The 25,335-nt window shown below is 38.8% G+C and overlaps 1 protein-coding gene across 3 annotated transcripts in view; it reads right to left on the minus strand.

Moving 5' to 3' along the window:
• Positions 1-25,335, minus strand: part of ZNF451 (zinc finger protein 451) — a 33,885-nt gene that overhangs the window by 5,727 nt on the left and 2,823 nt on the right. For 2 of the 3 annotated variants that reach the window (XM_059842679.1, XM_059842680.1), the window contains exons 3-13: positions 21,721-21,804; positions 20,469-20,594; positions 19,064-19,175; positions 18,345-18,495; positions 16,900-17,026; positions 15,340-15,490; positions 13,259-13,406; positions 11,091-12,742; positions 9,938-10,072; positions 6,784-6,914; positions 5,476-5,662 (exon numbers count right to left, since the gene is read on the minus strand). In XM_059842679.1, coding sequence (XP_059698662.1) covers positions 5,476-5,662; positions 6,784-6,914; positions 9,938-10,072; positions 11,091-12,742; positions 13,259-13,406; positions 15,340-15,490; positions 16,900-17,026; positions 18,345-18,495; positions 19,064-19,175; positions 20,469-20,594; positions 21,721-21,804 — 3,004 coding nt within the window. The remainder of the gene's footprint in view (positions 1-5,475; positions 5,663-6,783; positions 6,915-9,937; positions 10,073-11,090; positions 12,743-13,258; positions 13,407-15,339; positions 15,491-16,899; positions 17,027-18,344; positions 18,496-19,063; positions 19,176-20,468; positions 20,595-21,720; positions 21,805-25,335) is intronic. The other variant, XM_059842683.1, reaches the window with a different exon arrangement.

Consider the following 25,335-nt stretch of genomic DNA (forward strand, 5'->3'; position numbering starts at 1 on the left):
CCTTCCCTTGTCAAGCATTGCAGTTGCTCCATCATAAAAAGCCACCAGACTGGTCAGGCAATGTCATGGAATGGTAGAAATTGGAAGGGACCTCTGGAAGTCATACTGTCCAGCCTCCCAGCTCAGTCAGAATCATCTACTGCCCAGGAATCTGTCCAGCTAGCTTTTGAGTACTACTGAAAAGCCAATGTAGTGGGGAGCTCCAAACTTGTTAGATATGACCTTACTGAATAAAGTGAAAGGATGACCTTCCTCAACCTACTGGCAACAATCTTCCTAATGCAGCCCAGGGTACTGTGGGACAGCTCACAGTCAACTTGGTGTCCACCAGGACCACCAGGTTCTTCCCTACAAAGCCATTTCCCAGCTGGCTGACTCCTGGTCAGCATATATTGATGCTTGAGGCTGTTTCTCCCCAGGCGCAGAACTCTGCACCTCCCTTTGTTGAACTTCATGAGATTTACTGTCAGCCCACTTCTCCCCTGTCAAGGTTCCTCTGGATGGCAGCACAGTTCCTGTGGTGTATGAACTGCCACTCCCAGTTTTGTGTCATCAACACACTTGCTGTAGCTATACTCTGCCCCATCATCTAGGTCATTAACAGACATTAAAAAGGATCAGCCCCTGTACTGGGACACAGCTGGTTCCTGACCCCCACGCCACTGATCACCATGTTCCAGGTCTGGCTGTTCAGCCAGTTTTCAATCCACCTCAGTTTTCTCGTCCAGCCCACACTTCATCAGCATATACTGCTGGCATCTTCTAATGAATGTTTAATTTTGAGAAACCAGGCATCTCCTATCTCTCTTGTTAAAATGCTCAGCACATGCTATAGTTCCCAACTCCTGTCAGAGGAAAAGCAGCTGCCCAGTTTCAAAGGCAAGAGATCCTAAGATCTTTTGTACTATTCTCTAGTACATTTTGTCAAATACACATCTGGTAAGAACCTCTGACTGTACCTGTTCTTTCAAAAGAAATCCTACTGCTCACTATTGTCCTCACATACTGACATATTCCTGCTGGAAGAATGAGAAAACAGGAAAGCAAACTCTGGATGAATATAGAGCTCAGTGATTTTTTTTTTTTTTTGACATTTAATGTCTCTCAGAAACCTGTTCTGGGGAGAGACCGGCAATTTTCACAGAATATAAGCGCCACCCACTGTCCTGCCACCAAAGCACCACAGCTTGAATTTGGATTAGCTGCCCAAACAGCTCAGGGTAACATCCCCTCCCTATATCTGATCTTCTTTTGCAACCACCCCAGTTACCACCAACCCTTTCATAATTTCCATCAGGTTTACCACCAGAGACTCAACTTTCCTTCCCCAGCCTTCCTCCTGCTCCCTTACCACACAACACACCTCTTGTCCACTGTCCAGTCTCACACCCCACCTCCACTTCCCTCCTAAAATACTCCTTCTCTTAGTCTTTTCAGTAACTCCCAATCTCACCTGCCCCTTTCCCATTCCAATGTACAGCAGTATTCACAACACACCATCTCTCCAACTACTGACCCTTCTCCTCTTACAGATGCTTCTGGAGTTTTAGTGCTACCTTATGGATACCATTTGTTAACTCCGTCAGGATCCCAGGAATTACTTAGCCAAAAGCTTTAGATCAGTACCCCACCCTTACCTTTGTTAACAATCACATTTGTTATGTGTGGCCATGCTGTCTTTAAAATACTTTCCTTGGCTTCTAGAATCTTTTCTTTTATTCCTTTTCTCATATGCCCCTGGATGATCCTTCCCCCATACTCTTCCCCAATACTTACTGCTCTAATCTCTCTCCATATTAAGTTAATATCATCTGTAAATGCAAGTACAGCTACTTCCTGCTGAGGGTTACGACCATACAAGACCTTTCTTCCTCCATGCAAAGCAAGCTTCACTCTATGTATCTCTGCCTACAGTTGCTTATTCAAGTGTAGGAGAAACAAAAATAAAGCTCCCAAGCTGCCACTCTCCTCCAATTGCATTTCTTGGAAACTGTGGCCAATATAATTATAGTCACTCAGACTTTCATCTAACATTTATCTTAGACTCCTCTCTCAAATTCAAAGCCAGTTTTAAGCTAAACCTCAAGAATTTTTTTTTTTTGCATGATCGGAGTGGTGAGGTCTTCCCAGTTCATCCACTGGCCTACAATTGTTCAGACTCATTATCTTAGGTCTCATTACATAGCTTTCTCCCTAGGGCATATACATACAAGAGATGCCACTGACATACCAAACCCACTAGTAACTTCCTGCTGTAGCTAACACCAGGTTACAACTGATGGGTGATTTTCTTATCACTCTCTACTGCAACAAGCTGTGGCTGCTACAATAAAGGAATATATTGCCAGAGAAACTATAATTCATTCATGGTGCATCACTCTGCAGATGCTCATGCCCTTCACATTCAGTTTCACATTCAGGAAAGTGGGGGCTGGAGGCTCTGATTTGCAATCTGTGTTAACTGCTGGTTTGGAAAAGCAGAGATGGGACAGATGTAGCATTCATAGTGGACCTCAAACTGGACCACACAAGGATGTTCACCCATTAAAATCTTCACTATGGAGAAATAAAGCATCTATTCTCAATGTCTTCTATAAATTTGTTCTGCTGTCCTCTTAAATTATTTTGTTGGCTGTAGCTAAAACAAAATATTTTGGGCATAGTGGGAGCTAGGAAGCTTGGGAGCATTCATTAAAATGAACTGGAATCCTGCTCTACCAAACATAAAAACTCTCATGGAAGCTGCATTTGGTAGTATTTAAACATTTCAGGCAAGAGCAGCAGATTGAAGACGTAGGCTGGCAACTCCATTTGAGCACAGTGAAATGTACTTTATGGGTCAGTGAAGGAGCTACAGTGGCTATCTGGCAGACAACACTACATTCAGTACACTGCCGACTGTCTCATGAGACAGACTGACTCTTCAAAAGAAAGGACAAGAAATACTTTCAAAAATTTGTTCTTATTATTTTAAAGAGTCTGTTTTACCTAAGAGCTCAGTCACTGAAGGATCTCATTTGAACATAACTGGGAAAAATACAGTTAAGCTAAAGACATCCACTTACACAAAAACAACTTGTCAACAACTTGCAGCATTTCTGTCAGTGTACAGATGGATGTGATGACCACAACCTACTATCAGCTTTGCACTCAACATTGTCCAGCACTCATTTAAAGTGTACTTTCAACACACAGAATATCATCAAGACACAGACAATGGAATAATGATATTTTTCTGCACACTACAGGTTTTTTTTGTTATAAAGGAAGACATTGAAAACTCTTCTCTTCGGCCCTTCCCAAACCATTCAGTTAATACGAGTGAAGCTCTTGTCATGTGTTGTGGCTTCACCATAAAGGCAAAAACCTTCTTCATTTATGAACTCAGGCTTAGCAGCATCAGCGAACAAGTAAGAATGCCTACTCTTTTCATACCTCAAAGGAAGTTTAAGCATCTTCTCCAGCCAAGGATTTCCTATAGTAACATACATTTGGTATTGTCTTGCAACATATGCATAAAATTTTATTTTTATTATTTATTTTAAAATAGATGTAGTACTACAGTTCCCACAACAGTTGGACTGGTACAACATTTCATAAGATGCACCTGTCAGATTGCCACATCCAAACACAATCCAGGTGCTCAGAAGCTAATGACAGCTCTGTCAAGGTGATTTAGGGAAAGAGCTTTTTCATTTTGCAGCTCATCCAACGCCAACAATGGTCTGATATTTTTCAACATGAGTCTCTGTCCTGTTTCTCACTTATTTCTCTCTCCAGAATAATAGCCATAGGCTTGAGAAAGTCACAAAGCAAGCAATTCTTGTTTGCATTTCCTTATACTCAGCTGCTTTTCCCTAACAGGTCAACAAGTTATACCAGCCTATGATACACTGCACGACTTTCCATCTTAACCCTCCAACACCGGTTTTGCCACATTAAGACTTGCAAATGATGGCTGATGCTGCTGAGCCACACAATATGTGTGTGCTGTGTGGTGGCTTTATCTTTTTAAAGAAAAACTTTATAAACTCTTGTAACAACATCATCCCACAATGCAGCAAATACAGACCTATTACCAACAGTGAATTCTCTAATATTATGTTTTAATACAGGACAGGGAGACAAAGGCAGCTCTTGCTGTCTGGGCCCTCCCTTGCTGACACTGACTAAAAAAGGGGACAATACTGTTCCTTACAAGTTTGTTAAGGAATGCTAACAGCCAAAGAAATCATGTGTCATTTCATCAATTTCCTGTTCAAGGTTTTTTTTTTATAATGACCACTAGTGCACCTTAAGTAGAATGCACAATGAGCAGTCAGCCAGCAAGTTAAGGTTTGCAGCCTCCAGGTAGGGCCAATTACCATAACAGTAAATATTAATGTAGTAAAGGACATTGAAAGAAGTGTTAAATTAAGAAACTTCTAATGCCTGGGGTGGCCAGAAAACTCTGTAAGCATCTTTTCTGTATCAAAAATACTTAAATCAATCCCAGCTCACCACATATAATATTTACTTCCAGAAAGCTATTTAACTATCCTATTTTTTCCCCTTTAATCAGTCAATGCCAATTCATCATTCAGAGATAGTACTCCACTTTAATCTTCTTTGTGGAACAGAAGTACCATGTTATAGCTCTCACAAACCTGTATCAAGACTAGCAGTGTAAATTTTCAGAAAACAGTTCAGGGCTAACTCAGAAACAACTTTCTCTAACATACCCTAATTTTACAACCCTACAAAACTGCAACAAGAAGCCAGAAAAAGCAAAAATGTCTACAGAGAAATGTCAAGTCTTCCAGAAAAACAGCAAAATACTTTGAAATGCTGGTAAGTATTAAAACTCAGCTCTGGTATCCTTTGCATGAAAACGAGCTGGCTCAATCCTCTTCAATTATCCTATATAAAACCAATGTGATCATTTTAGCATGCCATTAGAATCTGGCACTTTAGAGAACTTAAAAACTTCCACTGAGATTTTTTTCTCAAAATAGGTGGGTGAGTCGTGCCAGTGAAGACAATTATCAAATGACAGGAAGTAGCCAGGAGGATCAAGTTAAAATAGACAAAAGTATTTTGAGAAATAATGATGCTTTAGCAGGGTCACATTTGTTTCAGGCACAGAATAAATCAAGCCAAACAGATCTGAGAACAAATTGAAAACTACAACAAAAAGGGCTTTAAACAGGTTCTCTTGAAATGGAAAGGAGTTTTCAGACTCAAACATCAGTTTTGTCTCCTGCTATAATAAAGAATACAGGGATGACAGAGTTTTTTATATTGAATAAAAATGCTTAATTAAGTCTGTTTTCAAAACATGCCCAAGCATAATGATTTTCTAATCTATTATTCATTGAAATACCACTACAAGAAGCAGCAAGCAACAGTTGATGTTACCAGTGTAAGTGTTCCATTTTTTTACTGGAAAGAACTATCAGTTTACTGGAAAAATTGTGTTTAATGTTTACTTTCTACCTTTTGTGGTATCTGAAATGCTGTTTAGCAAGGCACACATCATGTCTCCTTCAATGTGGTGAGGATTCAGGATGCGAGCTGACCGCTGGGTCATTTTAAATTGGTTTTCCAGTTCCAGGAAGCTTTTGTCTCCAGAAAGAACAGTGAAAGGAATTTGCTTGGGCAGGTGCTCATCCAGACGACCGGCCTATACAAAACAAACAGCGTTGAACAGAGATCATGTTTTTATCTCATGGCATTTGGCTAGCTTTGTGCAAGACAGGTCTTCACTGGAAAGTTTTCTACAACAATTTATTCCTGCCTTTATGATCCAAGCCACATTACCCCACTGTGAAAGGCACTGTTTCAAAAGTTTGATGCTCATTTCTTCTCTATGCACAATAGATATTGGTGATGGCCACCAGAATAGTATAGATGGAACAAATTCATAAAAAGCAGCATTTTAGAACTGTCTCTACATAAGACAAGTGATCTCTGCAGAGCATTTTAAGAGTAACTTAAAAAGCATGATGAAACATAAAACCACTATTGCAAAAATGTGCTTATACAGTTAGATAGGTACTAATTTATTTAACTGATGAAGCACTATATGGCCTCAAGTTGCACCAGGGGAGGTTTGGATTTTCATTGAAAAAAAGGTTGCCAAGCATTGGAACAGGCTGCCCAGAGAAGCAGTGGAGTCACCATCCCTGGAAGTGTTCAAAAATCATGTGGATATGGCACTTAAGGACATGGCTTAATGACAGTGGTAGTGCTGGGTTGATGGCTGGATTTAATGATCTTGAAGGTCTTTTCCAACCTTAAAAATCTATGATTCTACATTAGGAACACGAGTCCTCGTGGCATCCCAGATTCCCATCCCTCACCTGCACATCCCAAACCCTGCCAAAGCTCAAAGTCTACCGAATAAAGGCACTGCTCTTTGTCAGCTCAACAGGGTCTGTGAAACCAGCACCCATTCAACTCCATTGTAAAGATGGCTTGAAATTTCGGCTACTTGAAGAGAAACAAAGGAGTTACATATCACTCTCAAAGAGAAACTGTAAGAAGTGCAGGATTTTTACTCTTCATTCCTTACCCATCCCTTCCTCTCCACAACAGACTGTTGTCCTATTCAGGCTAATTTTTAAGTCATTTCTCGACCACCTGACCCCACTCAATCCAGGTTTATTATTTTTTATAGGGGTTGCAGAAATGTCATAGAAATAATCTAAAAACACCATCTGATTAGTACTTAACATCAATAGCAGATATCATCTGCGACCCTTCTCTGGGTACAGGACACAAAGCAAGCATGCCCTAACTTACATGAACACAGAGAGCAAAGTCTGCTGCTTCTCTTCTGGTACTGCAACGTGGATGAAGAAAGAAACATCCAATCCTCTTAAGATAATTGTAAATTTTGCAATGCACTGGAGGCTTCCAGTTGCTGTATCCTCCTATACAGTGAAGGGGAATAATATTAATAAAAACTGAACATGAAAAACAAACAAACGGTGAGTTTGGGTAGAAACACCTCTATGAATTAAGAATGCAAGAAGGCAAAAGCAAATATAAAACTGTCTTTAAAGACAGAATTTATTCTGACTAATGTGAAAGCTAAGAATAACATATAACCCAAATCTCCCCAGCCTTCTTGTTCTTTAGATAGAAGGCAAAACAAGTAGCTAGCCTGATGCTACTCTATCAGTTTTGTACAATTTTTTTTCTTCAAATCCTGAAAAGCTTATCTTCTAGATATCATGTGCTTTTAGACACAAGGATGTGTTTTTCTCCAGTTCGAAGCACAGTTACGCTTAACGTGCAGAATCAGAAGAGCTCTGGAAACAGAGTACAAGTACAGAAATGCTTCTCTTAGGGAAACCTGTACTAGAGGAGTTACACAGTTAACATGCACTGTAACTGCCTGACACATCCCATGTCAGAACTCATTAAAAAGAGGATCCAAAATCTGGAGCAACAGCTGAGAGAAATGCTGGAGTCCTGACAAACCCATGGATGCAGTCAATGACGAGCAAAATGAGGCTACAACTGGGAAAAAAGTACAGGAATTTTCTAAACAGTATGCTAAGCATGTATTTACAGGCTAAGAAAATAGGTGGATAATAAAGATGAGTACAGACAAAACCAGTACCAGACTGAAACAAGTTGCAAAGGAAAGGAAAGAAGCAGGAAGTCTCTCAAGGAGACGAAAAACCAGAAGAGCTTGCCCCATAACAATACATGTGGCACCATAAAAAGGCAAGCAAATGGAAGGACAATTTGACAAGAGTGACTAAGATAATATTTTAACATTCCAACGGCTAACAATTAATGGGTCTGCAACATGGAGACGCAGCAACAAAATGTTGCTTCATCTGCTAGATGATAGTGTCTGGATGTAAAAAATTATTTTGAACAGAAAATGAAAGTAGTCATTGATAGCACTTGACACGAGGACACGGGAAACCAATGTTCAAGTAACCAGGCTGCAGAGGATGGTTTACATCAACGTGTCCACCCACAGTCTGACAAAGAAAAGCATTTCTCCTGTTTCCCCCCTGCCTTTTCAGCCTAATGGCAAGAACATATACCAAAAATGATTGCAAAGATTTAATAAATCTTATTAAGAGTCTACATAGAAATGATTTAGTGGAACCTGTCCATAAGAAAAAAAAGCTATTTGCAAGTTGTTCTTGTCTGCCCTCAGCCCCTGCTATTTGGGAAAGACTTGTAATCACCAGCCCTGTTTTTTGGCTGCATAAATGTGCAACATAAGCATTTGACCAGGGCAGCTGAAAACAATGACAGATCTGTATTTATGTCATTTGGTAGCCCACAAACAGATGAAAGACATCAGATTATCTGAAGACAGAAACAATACAGAGTCCAGACAATACAATGGAGGAACTTAAAGCAAAGCTAAGGCTGTACTAGAAACAGGAATAATAGAATTAATGCAGATATAAAGTATAAAAATAATAATTAAAAATTCAGAAATCTTGTTTGGGAAATGCAGGGAAAAAATGTTGCTGTATTTTCACAGGTTAAACAAATAAGAATAGCCTCAAGTAACCATGCAAATCATATTATGAGAAGGTACCTACAACAATAGATCCAGATGTGCCTGGGAGCAACCTTAGTGTTCCCGGGCTCAAAACCAATATAGTTGACACTAAAACTGGTAAATTTTTCTTTATTATGATTATGGCCCATTTTATTCACAAGTAACTCTTCAGCATATTTTTTTAGTTCAGGTGCTTCAGGGGCCATTCCCATGAGGCAGCCTGCATGTAGCAAACCCATTAGGAAGTAAGGAATTCAGTGGGGCTGATATGGGCTGTGCTGTGCCATCAGGCACCTGTGTTTAGAACATCTCTGGGCACAAAACTCCTAACAAGCAGGTACCAGATTACAGGTTCAGGAGCACAGATGACTGAATCTCTACCACTCTACATTAATAGCTATACTTGCTCTGCCTTCATCAGCTAACTGGAAAATCTGTTTCTAAGAGGGAAAAAAAAAAAAAAGACCCTGGCATCAACAGGCCTTTCTGTAAAACCTGAAAAGCATAAAAATTCTAAGCTTTCAGAATAGACTCGTTTATCTTTTATGGGAAGAGATAATGAAAAACACTTAGCAAGGAAGTGCAGCGCTTTAGTGTTTAGCAAGTGTAAAACATACCTGACCTACAAATCTGGTAAGATGATGCCTGTGTTCCAGGCCATTAATATTTTGAAACTATCCCTTATCTATATTTTACTGAAGAAATCAATGTACCACAGACAAAAAAATTGTAAAGGTAGATACAGAGAAAACCTGTAGAAAAAGCATGAGGTGGACAAGCAGTTAGTTCAAAAACAGTTAGATAAGCAAAAACGTCAAGTTAAATGGATGCTACTGGCAGACTTTGCAAAATGGTATGATCTTTAAGGTCCCCTTCAACCCAAACCATTCTATCATTCTATGAAACCCATGACAATGTGAGTTCCATCAATCACTGGTATCTTCAAGATGGGACATACACCTATTGTTGTACAGCGTGACCAGGACCACTCTCTACAGAACAGGCCAGAGACAGAACAAAATTAAAAGTCTAAGAGTGCAAAATCATGCCTTCTGGTACTAAAAATCAAAACCAAAATAAGAAATCTCAGCTTTAAGAGAAGGACTTAGGAGTTAATATAATCTCTGAGTACTATGGGTGCCCTGATAATTACGAAAATTATGATACAGCTGAAGCAAGTTCGTAAAGGAAGCGAGAAAGACTCTTAAACAGTTCTGCAATTCTGGAACTATTCTACAAGGACTAGTAGGAGCAGTGGAGGTTTAGATGGAGTTTGAAAAGTTCAAGACGGAACTTTAGAAGCCTAGTGCCTACTTGCTCCTGCTCTTTATTCTCTCAGATTCAAGGAATCTCTGCCCAAGTACATGTGTAGACTTGTTAATCTTATCTTTTAATTTACTTCAAACATTTTTTTACCTTGAAAACCCCAGATAAATGTCCCTTGGTTCAAGTTAGCTGGCAGCTGTGTGAAAAAGCTTCCCCAGTTGTCCAGATCCACCAACACAATGTGAGTCATGGTACTCAGATAGTCAAGATCAGGAAGTTCACCATCTTCAATGGGATAAAAAGGACACATTAAAAATTCATGTAACTTTCTGGTCAACCAACTTGCTTTTGAAAACTCTTGTAGTCACATATGTAAGTGAAAAGTCAAAGAAAGAAAAGCTACAAAACATGATGTTATTTGGTGACTGCATAGATTTAAAAAACAACTGAATTAGGACTTAAGAATGCACAAATCAGAGAAAAGTAGAATCTGGCTATATGATGGTGTAGACCTGGATAGTTTTATGGTAAGCACAGAGAGCTGTCGTCCTGCACCAAGACATTTTAGTAACTCATTTAATATCCAGCTGTGTACCCCAGCGATGGCAAGTGTCTGTGACATTCAACTGCCTGCCTGCACAAAAGCACATAAAATGTTCAGATATGCATTTTTTGCTGTACTTCTAACATAAATGTCTACCTTTTAATCAAAAGCATTATGACACACTAGTAATCAAGAAACACTTCCAACTTCTGAACACAAGCAAACACTACATACTGGGAATACAAATTCTCAGCTGATACTACTTTTTGGCAAGCTAAGAAAGTTGAGATGATGGTATAACAGCATTACCCACACAGAAAGCACCAACAGGCTCATAAATATTTATATGTACAAAAAAGGCAAGTTTCTTTTGAATGTGTATGATCACTTTTACACTTCTAGGCATTAGATCCCTAATTGGGATGTCCTTGATAGTCCTCTTCCTTTTAACACCAAGTTATGCTCCAAACTAATTTGAAAATCAAATGTTTTGGTCTCAGAATTCTCACATCTGCCTTTTTGTTGTTTGTTTGGTTTTTTTTTACTTCATACAAATGGCATATAACAATAAATTGTGGAGTCTGAGTTTTGGAAATTCAAGTACTGAGAATTCAGTATTTGAGAAATAACAAGTAGTAAATTCTGAGCTCATTTATAGAGTGGATGTAAACAAATAGTATGTGACATGTACTGACAATGAAACAGAGTGTGTTAAGGACAGCAATACTTTTCTAATGCTGAAAGAAATTTTCTACATACTTTCACTAAGTTCTTCAGAATGTTCTAAGTCCTCATTTTTTATTTTCTTTCCCTCTATTGGGCCCTGCAGAGAAGAAAACTGTGGTCTGTCCTGAGTTTTGGATGGAGATGCTTGAAATTGTTGCTTGTGAGGTTTTCTGACCACACAAGCCCCCCTTGCTGAAAACTTGAATACTGTGTCTTCTGATTCTGATGGAAGACTTGATAGGTCAGGTTTCTGCAAGAAGCAGTGTCTCATGTGATAGTGCTGATGCGCACTTTGAAGATCATCAAAGTTTTTGTTGCATGCAGCACATCTAACAACATACATCTCTCCCCTAGATTTTACTGACTTGTGACTTTTGAAATGAGTGTTCATATCAGCAATATTCTGTGCCGTGGCACAACACAGGCAGCATCGAAACCATAAGTTTCCTTTCTGCAGCATGGCTTTCTGACAGCTCTCATGATCGTTCCTCCTGTTAATTTTGGAGACGTAAGTTGTCCGGCAACCACAGGTTAAGCGGTCTCCTTGTTCGACTGGGAGGAAGTCCTCATCTTTTTTTATTGACAGTTCCATCTGCTCAGGCACAAATGTATAGTCCATGCTATGAAGAGCCTTGTAATGGACTAGAAATTCTTCCTCTGTGTTGAAGAAGAGATTACCACAAAGGCCACAGAAGTATTTAGTCTGCATCTCCTGATTATGATGCTCTTGGAAGTGCCGTTGTAGAGTTCCTACTTTCCGAAAATGATTTCTACATATGCCACATGAGTACCTGTGAAATGTATGGCTTTCTAAGGACATGCAATGCTGTTGAACACTCTCTTCAGACTCAAACATTTCCTCACAAATGCGGCACTGCCATTTTCCCACAACGGGACCATTTTCAGGGGACAGTTCCACAGGGCCAGAAATGCAGTCTTTATCTCCACCTGCAGAAATGCTCACTGCATCAGAAGCAGATGGCATAGGTTCATCTTCTACAGCTTCTTGCTCATAGTAGTAACTATGCCCACCGTGAAATTCAGTCACGTGTCCCATAATATCCTCTTCTCTAAGATCTACAGAGCATGCTCTGCACCAGAGAAGAAAATTAGTCAAGTGTGCTCCTCCATGGAATCGACTCATATGCAGGCGGATAATGCTTGAATTTTCAGCCAGCTTTCCACACACAGCACATTTGTGACAGATCCTATTTGCTGATAAAATGTGCTTTTCTACTGACTCTTCTGTAAAAAACTTCTGAAGGCATTCACAAAACCAGGCTTTTACTTTGGAAGCACTACCTTGACTTTGGCTTGCAACTTTATCTTCACTTTTACCTTTTGAATTACTCCTCCGTTTTGAAGGACTAGACCCCATTTCACTGGAGGGCTCATCTGGACTCAAATGTCTTTTCAGCAGTGGTCTTGACCGTTCTGCAGTGTAGGCCAAGTGAGACTGATTTTTATGTTTTCCATTGACATGGCAGAACATCAAGATTGACTCTTCCAGTGTAGTAAAAACTCTAACGTTATGTTGAGTGGTTTGTTTGTGTTGGGTCATCTGATTCTTATCAGCAAACAGTTCATCACAGTTCTCACAGTGACCTCTCATTTTAAAGATCTCTGCAACTTGGGAGATGCTTTTCTTTGACAGCGCCATGGGCCCAGAATTATAACAACGTGTTCTAGAATGGATAAAAAACATAAAGGAGGTCACATCACCACCTGAAACATTTGTAAACTTTCAGATGTACTCAATATATTATCAGCAGCTACAGCAGTAAGTGCATGGAAACAGGGTGCTCTGTGTACTTTAACCCACCTACCAGCTTGTCAACAAAACTATGCAATGTATATTTAGTCTCTGAAATTTGAAGAGAATTAAGCACTAATTTCCAAAGCTAGCAAGTAGATTGATGCTTATGTTTTTGACTGTACATTTTCAAAATTAAATGCTGTCAACTCAGAAACAGTGGAACAGCAAAAAGCTTTTGTTGTTCTGTCACAGAACATACAAAAAGGATTCTGACATCGATCAGCTTTCTGCAGTGGGGTAAAGTTAAGGGGGCAGGCTTTTGATTGTTTATTCAGAAAGTCAACATTCAGATGGTCCTAGCTGCCCTGAAATCCACTAGTATCACTAAAAGCATGTCTGCATACCTGTCACTGATCTATTATAAAGACAACTGCCTTTCACAAACCTGAAATGAGCTGTTAATTCCATATGTGAGCGCAGTATCTTGAAGCAGGACATACACTTCACTTGGAAGGAGACCTCTTTGCACAGAGATATCAACAGGTTCTTTGCAAAGGATGGAAAAGGTAGTGGATCACCAGACTTCACTGCATCTGTAAAACAGAATGGCAGAAAGTGCAACCACACGTTAGAGTTTTCCAATACAATTTCAGCTCTCTGATGACATAATTACTATTGTTACTTGTCTGTCAAAGGGTTCAGAATGCAAGTTAAAAAATGTCAGCTGAGCTACAGTAACTGTGCAATGGAAGCTGTAACTAAATCCTGAATTGTTTTAATTTCTGTAACTATCTTATACCTGAATCTGTTTGCAGTTTGTTTTTTCGTATTCAGTGACTGATTTTACTTCTCTTTTCCTCCTTCTACAATGCCAGGTCAATCTCTTTTTTAGGAAGGTTCTTACCTTCTTCTCCTCCACCCATTACCAGCTATCTGCTCTTACTAGATAAAATTTTGTTTTAAGCCATACAGTATTTTTTCTGAAAGAGCACGCAATTTATCTAACAAGTTCCCACATACCCTGACCATCTCTTTCTTTCTTTCCCATCCTTAATGTTAATTCTTAAATTATTAGATGCAGGCCTTTCTGTTGTTCTGAGTATATACTCCACAGCTAACTCCTAGTACCAGCAGAGTAAGAAAATTCTACTGAAAAGATAATGGAAAATGGTTTATGGATTATATATTGTTCATGTTCCGCACCTTAGCAGGCAAATTTTCTTTGCTTTTTCTGTTTTAGTTAGATGTGATGATCAGCAGGCAGTAATTTGAGGTTATGCCTTTCCGCTAACTTCACTGGCAGATCTCAGGCCATGCTGATGATTATTAATCATGAAGCCTAACTAATGCAAAGTAAAAAATGGAGCACTCAATTTTTTGTTCTGAGTTAAGCACTCTCCAACTCTAAAGAAGAAAACACTAACTTTTAATCTTTTCAAAGCAATAGCTCACCAGTAGCCTTTTTTAAAACCTATGACCTGAATTTAAAAGCATCTGCAGTCATCACATTCAGAATTAACAACCTATTTGAGAATAAAAGCACATTAGAGAGACAATGCATAAGGGAAAGTATAACCATGCAGCTGATTGTCACTTCAGTACAAGAAGGCAGCAGTACTGACTCGACCTGCAGGGGATTCCTTCAAAGCCTGTCTTTTCTGTACATTTCCTGCAGCCACTCTAGGGGACACCAGAAGTCAAGGATACATTGATGAAGATGAGAAATAACTCTATGAATCCTTTTGGCCATGTAGGCTTGTTCAGACAGTTGCAACATCTAAAACATGGCCACTTAGCAGTTCAGCTAACAGTGAAGTAAATGCTTTAATGCTTATTGCTTATGTCAAAAATAAAATCAGTACAGCTACGTTGGGCATTAACCCTGTTTGCAACAACATGATCAGACAGATCTTTCCTCTGGACTTTATTAAGCATGGTTCAGGATGTTCCCAGCTTACAACATAGCCAGTATTTCAGCCTTCAGCAGCCATATAGTCTGTGCAAGACATCAGACCAGCAGCAATGTTCCAGCTAAGCACTCTAAATTTGCAATTATATGGAGAAGATATTTTAACAAGTCTTTGCCATCAGGAATGCCAAGGGCACTGACAAGAAAAACAGCCTCCAAGCACACTACAAGATAGTAGAGTTAAGGGGAAGGAACTCAACAGCCATTCTGACTGGAATTGAAAAGAAATGTATGTGTTTTGCTCTGAGTCTCTATCAACATACTAAATGTAAAGTTATTCAGGAAAGTAGTTGCATGGAGTCACTGGAGAATGAGAAGCTCCTATGAGAGACTCAACAGCATTGCATTACAGCAAGCGTGATAGAGGAATAATTTCTACACAAAAATATGGATTTCAAAGCATCACATTTAAGATATTGAAAGAAAAATAAGAGTTCATTAATAACAAACTTTAACACCTTAAGCTTTTTTCCTCAGCAGAAAAATATAAGTCAGTTCCTATCTTAAGGATGAATTACCAGAAAAAATTAAAAGCAGTACACTTAGTAGCAACGTACCACTCAGTTCAGAAACCTGGACGTGTTTCTGTTGCGACATATGCTGCCAACACTCATCTCTTTTGGTGAAAAGGAGGAAGCACTTTGGGCATGCAAAACACTGAATATGCTGTGGAGGAATACCTTTTTTATGCCCATCGTTTTCATTTAGCTGGAAGAGAAAATTATCTATTTAGGAAAAAAATTAAGTCAAGATACCAGGCCCAGTTCTTGTGTCCTCCCATTCCTCTCTCATTTCTGTGGTAATATTTTCACTTTTAGGTTTTCAGCTACCACATCTGTATTTACCCCTGTAAATACCCCCCTCTATTTACAGCCTACCCCTCTGCATTTCAGCTCACAAGACACAAGGAAGTGGCCAAAGTACCATTGTCAAACCAAGCTACTCATCCACCCTTACCACACTGGCCATTTCTCCATCCCCTTTTTGCACCACTGGGAGCAAATACCTTCCCAGGGACTATGGGCTCCAGCAATTCTTAGCTATTCCCTTTGCCCAGGCTGTCAGAAAAAGCTCCCTCTGTCAATAAAGCAGCTGTTTTACCTCATGTCAGTTCTCCTCTAATCTTGCTAACCTCTAACTCTCCAAAATGCTGCTCCTCAGAGAAGCCCAAAAGGTCTGTGTTTTCTGTAGAAGTCAACTTCCACCAACTTTGCCTTCTACATCAACTTCAGAGCTTTGCCTTCAGGGGCAAAAATCCTTTAGCTCTGCTTCTGATATTTCTGCTTGCTTCTTTCTACATCACTCCAAGAATCTCCATTTTATGCTTAGAGCTCTGATTAGGATTATCTCCCCATTCCTTACACATCAAAGTAATCCCATCTTCTCGCTGTCTGCAGTGAGACACTCACTGCCCTTCCCCCACCTTGGCTGCTACTCCTGCCAATGTCCCTGAACCCATGAGAGGCACACAACTTTGAAGCAATGGAAAAAGAGCAGGGACACACTACAATGCCATCTTTCAGCTTCTCAGAGGTATGCCTAATTATCAAGTTATTACTACAAGCAAAATTTAGTGTGATTTTCAGAAAGTCTAACACTTGCCCAAATTTAATGCAGTTTCTGGAGACTTGATGGGAATATTTGTTATTCAAACACCCAATTTTGAAAATGCTATCCACTATCCAATTCAACATCAGACTGCTTAAATAAAACCCCTATCTCCTTTTTGCTCCTTCGTTTTGCTGTCAAGGTATTTCACCATAACTTCCTGCCTTTACCTTTCATCGCTTTGGAAATGCAAAAAAAAAAAAAGGGAATATCTATCAACAACACCAATAGATGGACAAGGGGTTCAATGCAGAACTATGGTCCTCTTGAAAGCATACAAAAAATACAACCTAATGGTCAGATCTAAAGGGAATACTGTCAGGCTACACCAGCTGTTTGAAACACAGCAAAATCAGAGAAAATAATCTTGAAGAGTAACAGAGAGAAGAGAGAAAGAGGGTTAAGGAAAAAACAAAACAAAAAATCCCACCAAGAATCAATGTATAATTCTAAGTCTTAAACCCTCTAGTACATTCAGTCAGGTGAGTAATTTATCCTTATGCTCTTGCCTTAGATAAAAGATGATCACTGTACTGCTGAGAGGTTGAAAATTTTTCACAGCATATCACACAGGCAAAAGCATTATGTGGGGGTCCATGTAATGTGACAGTTGGGTCACAAGGAGAATGATCAAACCTGGAGAAAAAGAAATAATTAGCAAACTAGTCACCTCTAAATAGTCAAACAGCTTTTTTTTAATGGGAAAAATTCTGTCCTTTGAAGCTATCAGACAAACACCCTCCATCTAACCAACCTGAACTAGAAAAATTCCTTACTTCCCCTATCATGAAATGTATCCTGTAAAGAGATGATTCTCCCTGCAGCTTACGTGTTAAAACGGCCACTCTGGAGAGAAATCATACTGATTTTAAGGAAACTAACAAAACCTTTATTTCCTACATAGACATTTGAATTATTTATTTATTTTTATCTCCCTGTACTAGTCCTGGTTGGGATGGAGTTCATTTTTTGTAGCAGCTTGCATGGTTGTTGTGTTTTGGATTTATGAACAGCAGTGTTGATAGCACAGAGAAGTTCTAGTTATTGCTGAGCAGTGCTTGCAGAGTGTCAAGGTCTTCTCTGTCTTTCAGACTGTCCCACCAGCAAGATATTGGGAGACACAGCTGGGACATCTGACCTCAAATGGCCAAATGGACATCCCACAGCATAAGTCATCGTGCTCAGCAATAAAAGTTGGGTGGAGGAGGAAGGAGATAGTTGGGAAGACAAATGCCATCACTCCAAGTAACTATCACATGTGATAGAGTGTTAATTCCTTATTCTGCTTTGCATGTGCACACAGCTTTTGCTTTACTTACTAAACTGTTTTTACATCAGCCCACAGCGTTCTCACCTTTACCCTACATCCCACTAGTGTGAGTGAGTGAGCAGCTGTGTGGGGCTGAGCTGCCTGTAGGGGTTAACCCATGACACTATCCTCAACTTCTCAACATCCTGCCTATGGACACATTCAGTAGTTAAAAGGCAGCATCTGCTGGAATTAAACACAGACACACTGACTACTGACTAGCAAGATCAGCTATGAACACACAGCCTATAGCTTTCGTTCCTCTTTCCCTGCATTAGGGGCTTTTCTTTTTATCTTACCATCAACTCGTGTAAGTTAGCCTTTTGGTTTATTTCAAGTTTGGATGAGGATATAACTAAACTGGATTACAGAAATCTGACTTCTCAAAAAAACTCAGATATTAAAAAAAATGCTCAGCAAGAGGAAGACATCAATGCTGAATGAAAAAAACAAACCACACACATCAAGTAAAAAACTAAACCAAACCATCAAAAAAAACCTCCATGAAGCTCATCTATATAAATTGTAACATATTAATTGGCTGTCAAAATGGAGCGTTGTCAGTACAGGCAGTTTAAAGCAGACTTGATGCACATTCTTTCATTATTATTCCTTGCACTAAATTCTTGCAATTTATCTCCTTACCTTTGAAGGTGACCTAGAAGAAGATGTACATTATCAAACTGTCTGTTGCAATGCATCACAGGACAACATTTGGGACGGCTGTTGACTCGAGTCTGACCCATCCTCTTAAAAATATCCTTTCTTCCACCATTAACAGAGCCTGGTTTCAGACCTGTGTTCCAATACAAAGTACTTAACCAGAAGCTGAATTACAGAAGCTTAAGGAAACAAATAACACACAAGCCCTAAAACATGCCAGAATCAAATTGTGGTGATTCTTAAAAGCAAACTAACAATCTGCCCTTCAATCCTTCTACAATAAGTCTGCTCTTTCACTGTCTCTTCAGTTCCCAGTAGTACAACTTTTCAAACAGGTCCTCCAGGCAGTATTTTAAAATTCATTAAATATTGTGAAGTTACACTTAATTACACTTTCCCAAGCAGCAGCTCAACAGTAATAATTTTTTCTTCTGGGCAATTTGGCTTATAAAAAATAAATAACATTGCCTTACTGGGTTTTAGAAAATTTAAGATACGAAGTCTAAGTAGCAAAGCATTACAAGAATAGCTTTCATGGAAAGAAATGTTTATAAACTTTTAAATTATATGCTCTTACAAAATTAATACTGTAGGATTTGGTTATGCACAAGGCACCTGCAAGCTCAACACAATTTTCACATGTTCTACTCTGTAATGCAGGACTTAGAAACTATCACTCAAGCTGAGTTTTCTATTCTTACCTGGCATTTTTAACCACTGGTCTACACATAACCTTGCAGCTTCTGTATCACTGTGTTCCCGAATAAATTCTAGTTCTTGCAATCCGTGAGCATACTGGGAATCAACTTTCTCCTAAGGGAAAAAACATACCAGACAATGTCGTGATAAAATTGAAAGAATAAAAGAAAAAAAAAAGGATTAAGTATGTATCTCAAAATTTACATATGGGTTCCTAAAAACACACCCAAAAAACCTAAGTGAAGGGAAAAAAAAATAATCTTACCGCTAAACTGACTTCTACTTAATACAATACAAATGGAATGTAATGGAAAAAAAAAAGAAAAAGGTATTTTCACTTTGAAGACTAAATTTAATTCTGCAGCTTGCACTACCTGATCAAGAGTGAGGGGCCAAGCAGGAGGAAAATATCTGTTTTTAACAAAAGGATCTTTTAGTCTTCATTCTCAAGCTGCTTTAAAAGCTACACAGTTACCTCTGACTCCACTTTACAGCTGAAGAACTGACACAAACAGATGGCCAAATCAAAGTGGAAGAGACATAAGGCGGATGTAGGCCTCCAGACTTCAAGGCTACCTTGGACTGTATCTAATCTAGCCTTTTACTCTGTTGTACTACAGTTGCATAGTTTACCATAGACTGCAACAAGCTGTAACTATGGTAGAATTATGTGATTTTAAAAGCCTTTAACAGTGTTGAGAACATTAGGCTGGGAAGTCAGCACATTTTCCCAACTCTGGATTTACATTCGTCCCTGTTCAATTCCATCACATTGTTGTAACCACATTCCTTCAAGATGTCCAGCTCCCACTGAGAGCACTCCTACCATTACGTCCACTGACCGGATCTCCCAGTTTGTAGTAAAAGTAAAAAGTACATTCTTTTCAAATGGCTGCAAAGTGCAACTAAAAGGACTCAACTTCAAAATTATGCCTTAACCATTGGAACTTTTTTCCCATGATGAAATACTACCTGATACATATTTAATGCAGCAAACAGCTTCCCAAAAATCTCAGACAAAAGCAGATAAATAGCAAGGCCTGCTACATCGTGGTTTGTGGTAACTATTATTTTTCAATTAATTGAAATATTAGAATATCAGAATAACTGATACTAAGGTTCCACTGCTATATCTACAAACAAGAGAAGAAGTTTTTGCTAGCAGTTTTTTTTCATTTAATTTTCCCCTTAGAAAGTGCAATAAGACTAGAAAATTAATCAGTTGAAAGCCACTGAAAAGACAAAGTCCATGTAGTACTTCACATGATGCCCCAGAAGCAGAAGTCTAGTTGCTAATTCCAGGTATGCCTCACCAATTTTTTTATTTACTTAGTAGTAAAAACAAAGACACTTGTGACTACAAGGCCTTTACTATGCAATTCTTCCAAAATAGAACACATCCAATACCTTAAAGGCTTTGTTTTTCTCTTCTTTTTGCTGTTTCTCTACTTCAACATGGCGTGCCAGACGATCCAGGGTTGATGCAACTCGTTCCTTCTGGTAGTCAATGTGATCTTTACGCTTGGTATTTCTCTGCAGGTGGAAGGTTCAACCCTCCTTTGGTGATTGTTACATAACAGACACTAACGGAAAAGTGATGCCCAAGCATCACAACATAATTCAGCAAAGGTACTCTTAGCCTAAGTTCCATGAGCTACCTTGTATCTTCCTCTTCCTTTTTACCAGCATCTGTAGCTTCTGTTAAAAATATAAAACCAACTCTCCCCCTCCACATATTCAAGGCAATTCAACACTAACATTAGCCTCACCATGCAGTAGAGGAACATGCGTAATTGTGCTGAGTGTCCTAGAAGTCTCCAACAAATGAAAAGTTAAGTAAATTCTTCGAAGTAAACAAAATCCTTCCTGACTTCAAAGCCAACATGCAGCCCATCTAAAAAACCTGAAAACTGCTATTGTTCTTTCCCTAACACTGCCCACTATCTTCAAAAAGGCAGATCATGAGCTTCTTCTAGCCTAAGGGATAGGCCATAAACTGTAGTTTCCTCTTCTTACAGTCAGCTCTAGTAATGATCTCGTAATGACAGCCAGTGCATGTACAGAAGATCACCTCTCTTTAACAATCAGGTTTATTACAAACATCCTCTGCTGCAATACATGAAAACAAAAGTCAAAAGACAGTCACTGCTGCCAAAACCAACTCTAGTAGGGTCTGTCAATGTCCCTTTCAAAGTCTTTGCAGAGCAGGCAGAATCAGTTTGGGGCATAGATAAACTGATGAGCCTGCTTCTGACTTGTACATTCTTAGAATGGATTATGAAGGATTAGGCTGAGCTAAACCCAGACTGTCACTGGAATAAGGTTGTTCAACCCATATATTGTTCCTAAAGAGTCATTTTAGAAAGAAAAGGCTTTGTAGTAGACCAGGTATGTTTTCAGGGTAGAAACTGGACACCCCACCTTCCAAGGCTGCATGTAAAGTGACATTTTATTTCCATTTTTCAGATGACTGAAAGACAAATAAAAGTACCAATTCATTTTGAGGCAGAAAAATCAAAATATTTCAATACTCCTTACTTAGCACTTGTTAAAAATACATCTAACAAGGCTTGTGTGAAAAGCAACTGATGGGAAAAAATACAGAAGATCAATTATTTTATTCAACCAAGATGTCTAAAATACATTACAACACACTCACATGAAAATAAGAACTGCTGTTAGGTTCCTCATCCTCACTGCTGATGAGATCAATGCATTCAAGGACAGGCCTTAAAGGTCCTTCCTGAAAAAAAAGTGTTAAAAACACTCACACAAAAAAGCATTAAATTGCCTTCCTCAGAGATAAAATGTATCATCTCTGCCATATATTGCCAGTTTCTTCAAGATATTAACAATCAACGACGTAGGGCAGTCTAGGAAGACCTACTGCCTCATGATGAGTAGCAGAGAGAAAAGCAGCATGGAATCCTCTCTGCTGCTCTTAATGCAGCTCATTCTTTACATTCTTCCACCTTTCAAGGCAGCAAAGCTGCTCAGCTGGCCAGGCATGAACAGTCCTCTGTCTCACTGGGGAGAGGAGGGATGAAATCTTGCACAGATGACAAAAGCTTCTATGAATCAAGCTGCCAGCTCCAATTACCCACAAAGAGTAACTCTTTATGATTAAACAAAGATAACATGGTTTTCTAAATGAAATATTAAAAAAGAAAATCCACGGCAGATCTGCTTCTGTAGAAACTGACAGGCTCTGCAACGCTTTAAAAAAATTAAACTTTTATTAAACAGGTGTTAGCAAGTAGGAGTTCAAAGACACATGCTGACCATCTGACTGTTCAATCAGCTCAATAATGTGTTTTGAAATGTTCAGCTCTGATCCTAACAGCTTCTTTAAGGACAGAGATTTTTTAAATTTGTGTTTACTTACTCAGGGCTCAACAACTAATAAAAACTTACAAAAGTGACAGCTGTAACTCAGAAATGAAATGCAGGGTTGCTTTCAACTCTAGAAGTTCAAGTGATCAAAACAATAAATTTAACACAAGTAATATTACACTTGTTTAAATGTTTTCTGAACACATGAAATGTTATTTTTCCTTTCAAAATCTGTGCCTTTTTCTAGGCAATTTTTGTGTACTGTTTACCTCCACACAAGACAAGCCCCAAACTGAAAGTTATGAGAGTTTTAATTACTTTATTTTCCAGATGGTTCAACTAAATAGTAATGCAAAGATGGTGCCAACCCTGAGAATTCCATCATTATAGGACAGTTAGGAAGCTGAGGATCAGAGAGCTTCATCCTACCTGTTGTAAACTCCCCACTGGATGAGTGGGGGAGTAAATCTTGACAACAAAGAGCCTGTGATGTCAAAACACCAAAATGGACAAGCTCTCAATGAACAGCTGAAACCTGGGGCTTCTCTAGCCCACTGTACTGACATACTTGGCACCCAGAAAAACATCAAAGTGCTCAGATGTACCAGCACTAAGATATGCTTGCTCTTCACATCATATCAGCAGATCCTTCACATTTAAAGAAAAAAAAAGAAAAAAAACCCCAAAAACTCCCAAAAAACAACCAACCAAAACAAACACCCAACCTAAAAACATCCCCCAAACCCCCAACATGATTCATTTCTAAACAATCTTCCTAAGCCATTCTTCTCACAAACCAACAGCCATGCCACTGAGCAACAAACAAAAATCACAGCTACTTTTGTGAGTAGAAGAATTTCTAGGTTTTTAGTTCTCCAGGCAGCTGTGGCATCTCTGCTGTTATTCTCAGCTTTGTCTGGAAGCATCAACAGAACTGTAATTTCACTATGCAATGCAAAATACCCAGTTTAACTGTTAATACAATCATATTTGTTTAACTGCTGATTGGTAAAGATGAAGCCTCATATCCATCTCCAAGGAGAGTTTCTTCTCAAGGCGTTCTGTGAAGCTCATTTTTATCCCAAAGCTTTTTCTGAAAGCCCTAAACTGATCTCTTTCATGCCTTTCCTCATTTCACTCCATCTGTGGGTGATCTGGCTTAGCTAACAGACACTTTGGGCACTGACACACCGTGCAAGGTGTTTTATTTGTTATTTTAGCTTTATGTGCATTCAGACCAAATGCCCAGTTTACTTAAACAGCACAATTGAACTTCAGCTTAATTATACACAAAACAGTATACAGAAACATGAATCTAGCTTTCATGTATGGGACCACAAACTTATCTTTGACAAATAATTATGTGAGCACAATTGTGTATACACATGCAAAAAAACTTATTTTAACAGAACAAGTTTACATTAAATTTAAAACAAATAAGACAAGTTGTACTATTTGTAATCTAAATCTGTGTCCCATCAGACTTCCAATTTTTAAGACTGCTAATAACAGACCAACACTGTGAACCAAAATGCAGTTAACAAATTTTGACTTTATAACCCAGGAAATACAAAAATTCAAGTCCCTGGCTGACTTGGGACAGGTGCAGAAATAAGAGTTGCTTCCTGACACCACTGCCATTTTATTCAGCTCCTGCTGTAATGTAACTAAAAGCCAGAGAGACAAATCTCATTCTGAATATCTAACACCACAGAGGTAAAGGAAGCAAAATCTTTAATTGGTAACTACCATGTTTTATTGCATTACTTGATCTGGTATGTTAACTAACTCTCCTCTAAGTCCAGTGCTTTTGGTGCAAACTGTGGCAACTTGAATTATCTATCTGTTCACAGGACATTACAATTGTGAATTTATTCACTCTTGCCTTATCCTTCCTAAGTAAGCAAATGGGGGCAAGACCATCCTATGTAAACAACACAGGAGTAACAGCTTGCACTGTAGATTAAATAATATTTCTCTGGTGGTATGCAAAGCTTAAAATGTAATGATTTTAAATGGACAAAATATGTTTTAATGAAGAATTAAAAGGTGCAAAATTATGGAAGAATAATTTTAAGTTTCTTGAATGAGGGTGAATTGGACTACAAAAGTGGAAAATCTCTGGCAGCAGCAGATTGACAAAAAGTCCTTATTTGATGGAGCAAAAGCAGAGTCCTACAGTATGAATTCAAACACCCTAGTACAAGTGAATGAAGTAGGAAAAACCCACCCCAAAACCAAAAAGAAAAACTGATCAAAGAAACAAAAAACCACCAGAAAAGCCACATCAGACTGTCAAGAAGGAAAAAAAAAAAAAAGTGAAAAAGGAAGAAAAACACAGATCACATGGCCTATAGATACTTGTTATCTATTAAAATGAGCACAGGTCGAGATACCCCAGTAGCTTCTCTAATTCAATGTATACAGTACCATCTTGTGCACTGGGTCTTAGAGACATGCAGATAATCAGGAGGCATCCATCCAAAACACTTATGAAGAGTGTAAGTTTCCAGTCATACACATTATTATATGGAAATGATGACCTAAAGCTTGCCAAGCAGTCTAGAAATCCTTTTGCAAAGTCCAAAGTCACCTTCACTCAGAGGAGCAAATAAGATGTGAAGACATATTGTTGATATTGGGTGATGGCCAGGGTCACACACCTTCCCTCTCATATTCATCAATTACAGTAATAAGCTACTCACCCCAGGATATAAATACTGCAAAAAATTTGAGCAAAGTCATCTTCCAATATATAGAAGCCTCTCTTGGAAGCAATAATCCCTGGGATCACAAAGGATCCCTATTATCCACAGGCAAAGCCAAAGAAGAAAAAAGGTAGATAGAAGTGTTGATTTTAGTTCCTTTGTTTCAGTTCTCTTTCAGTTACTGTTCTTGGTGCTCCAGCAGCGCTTCAATCCTCTCCACTTTGCAAGCTATA

This window comes from Haemorhous mexicanus, chromosome 3 (genome assembly GCF_027477595.1).
Source record: "Haemorhous mexicanus isolate bHaeMex1 chromosome 3, bHaeMex1.pri, whole genome shotgun sequence".
Taxonomy (NCBI): domain Eukaryota; kingdom Metazoa; phylum Chordata; class Aves; order Passeriformes; family Fringillidae; genus Haemorhous; species Haemorhous mexicanus.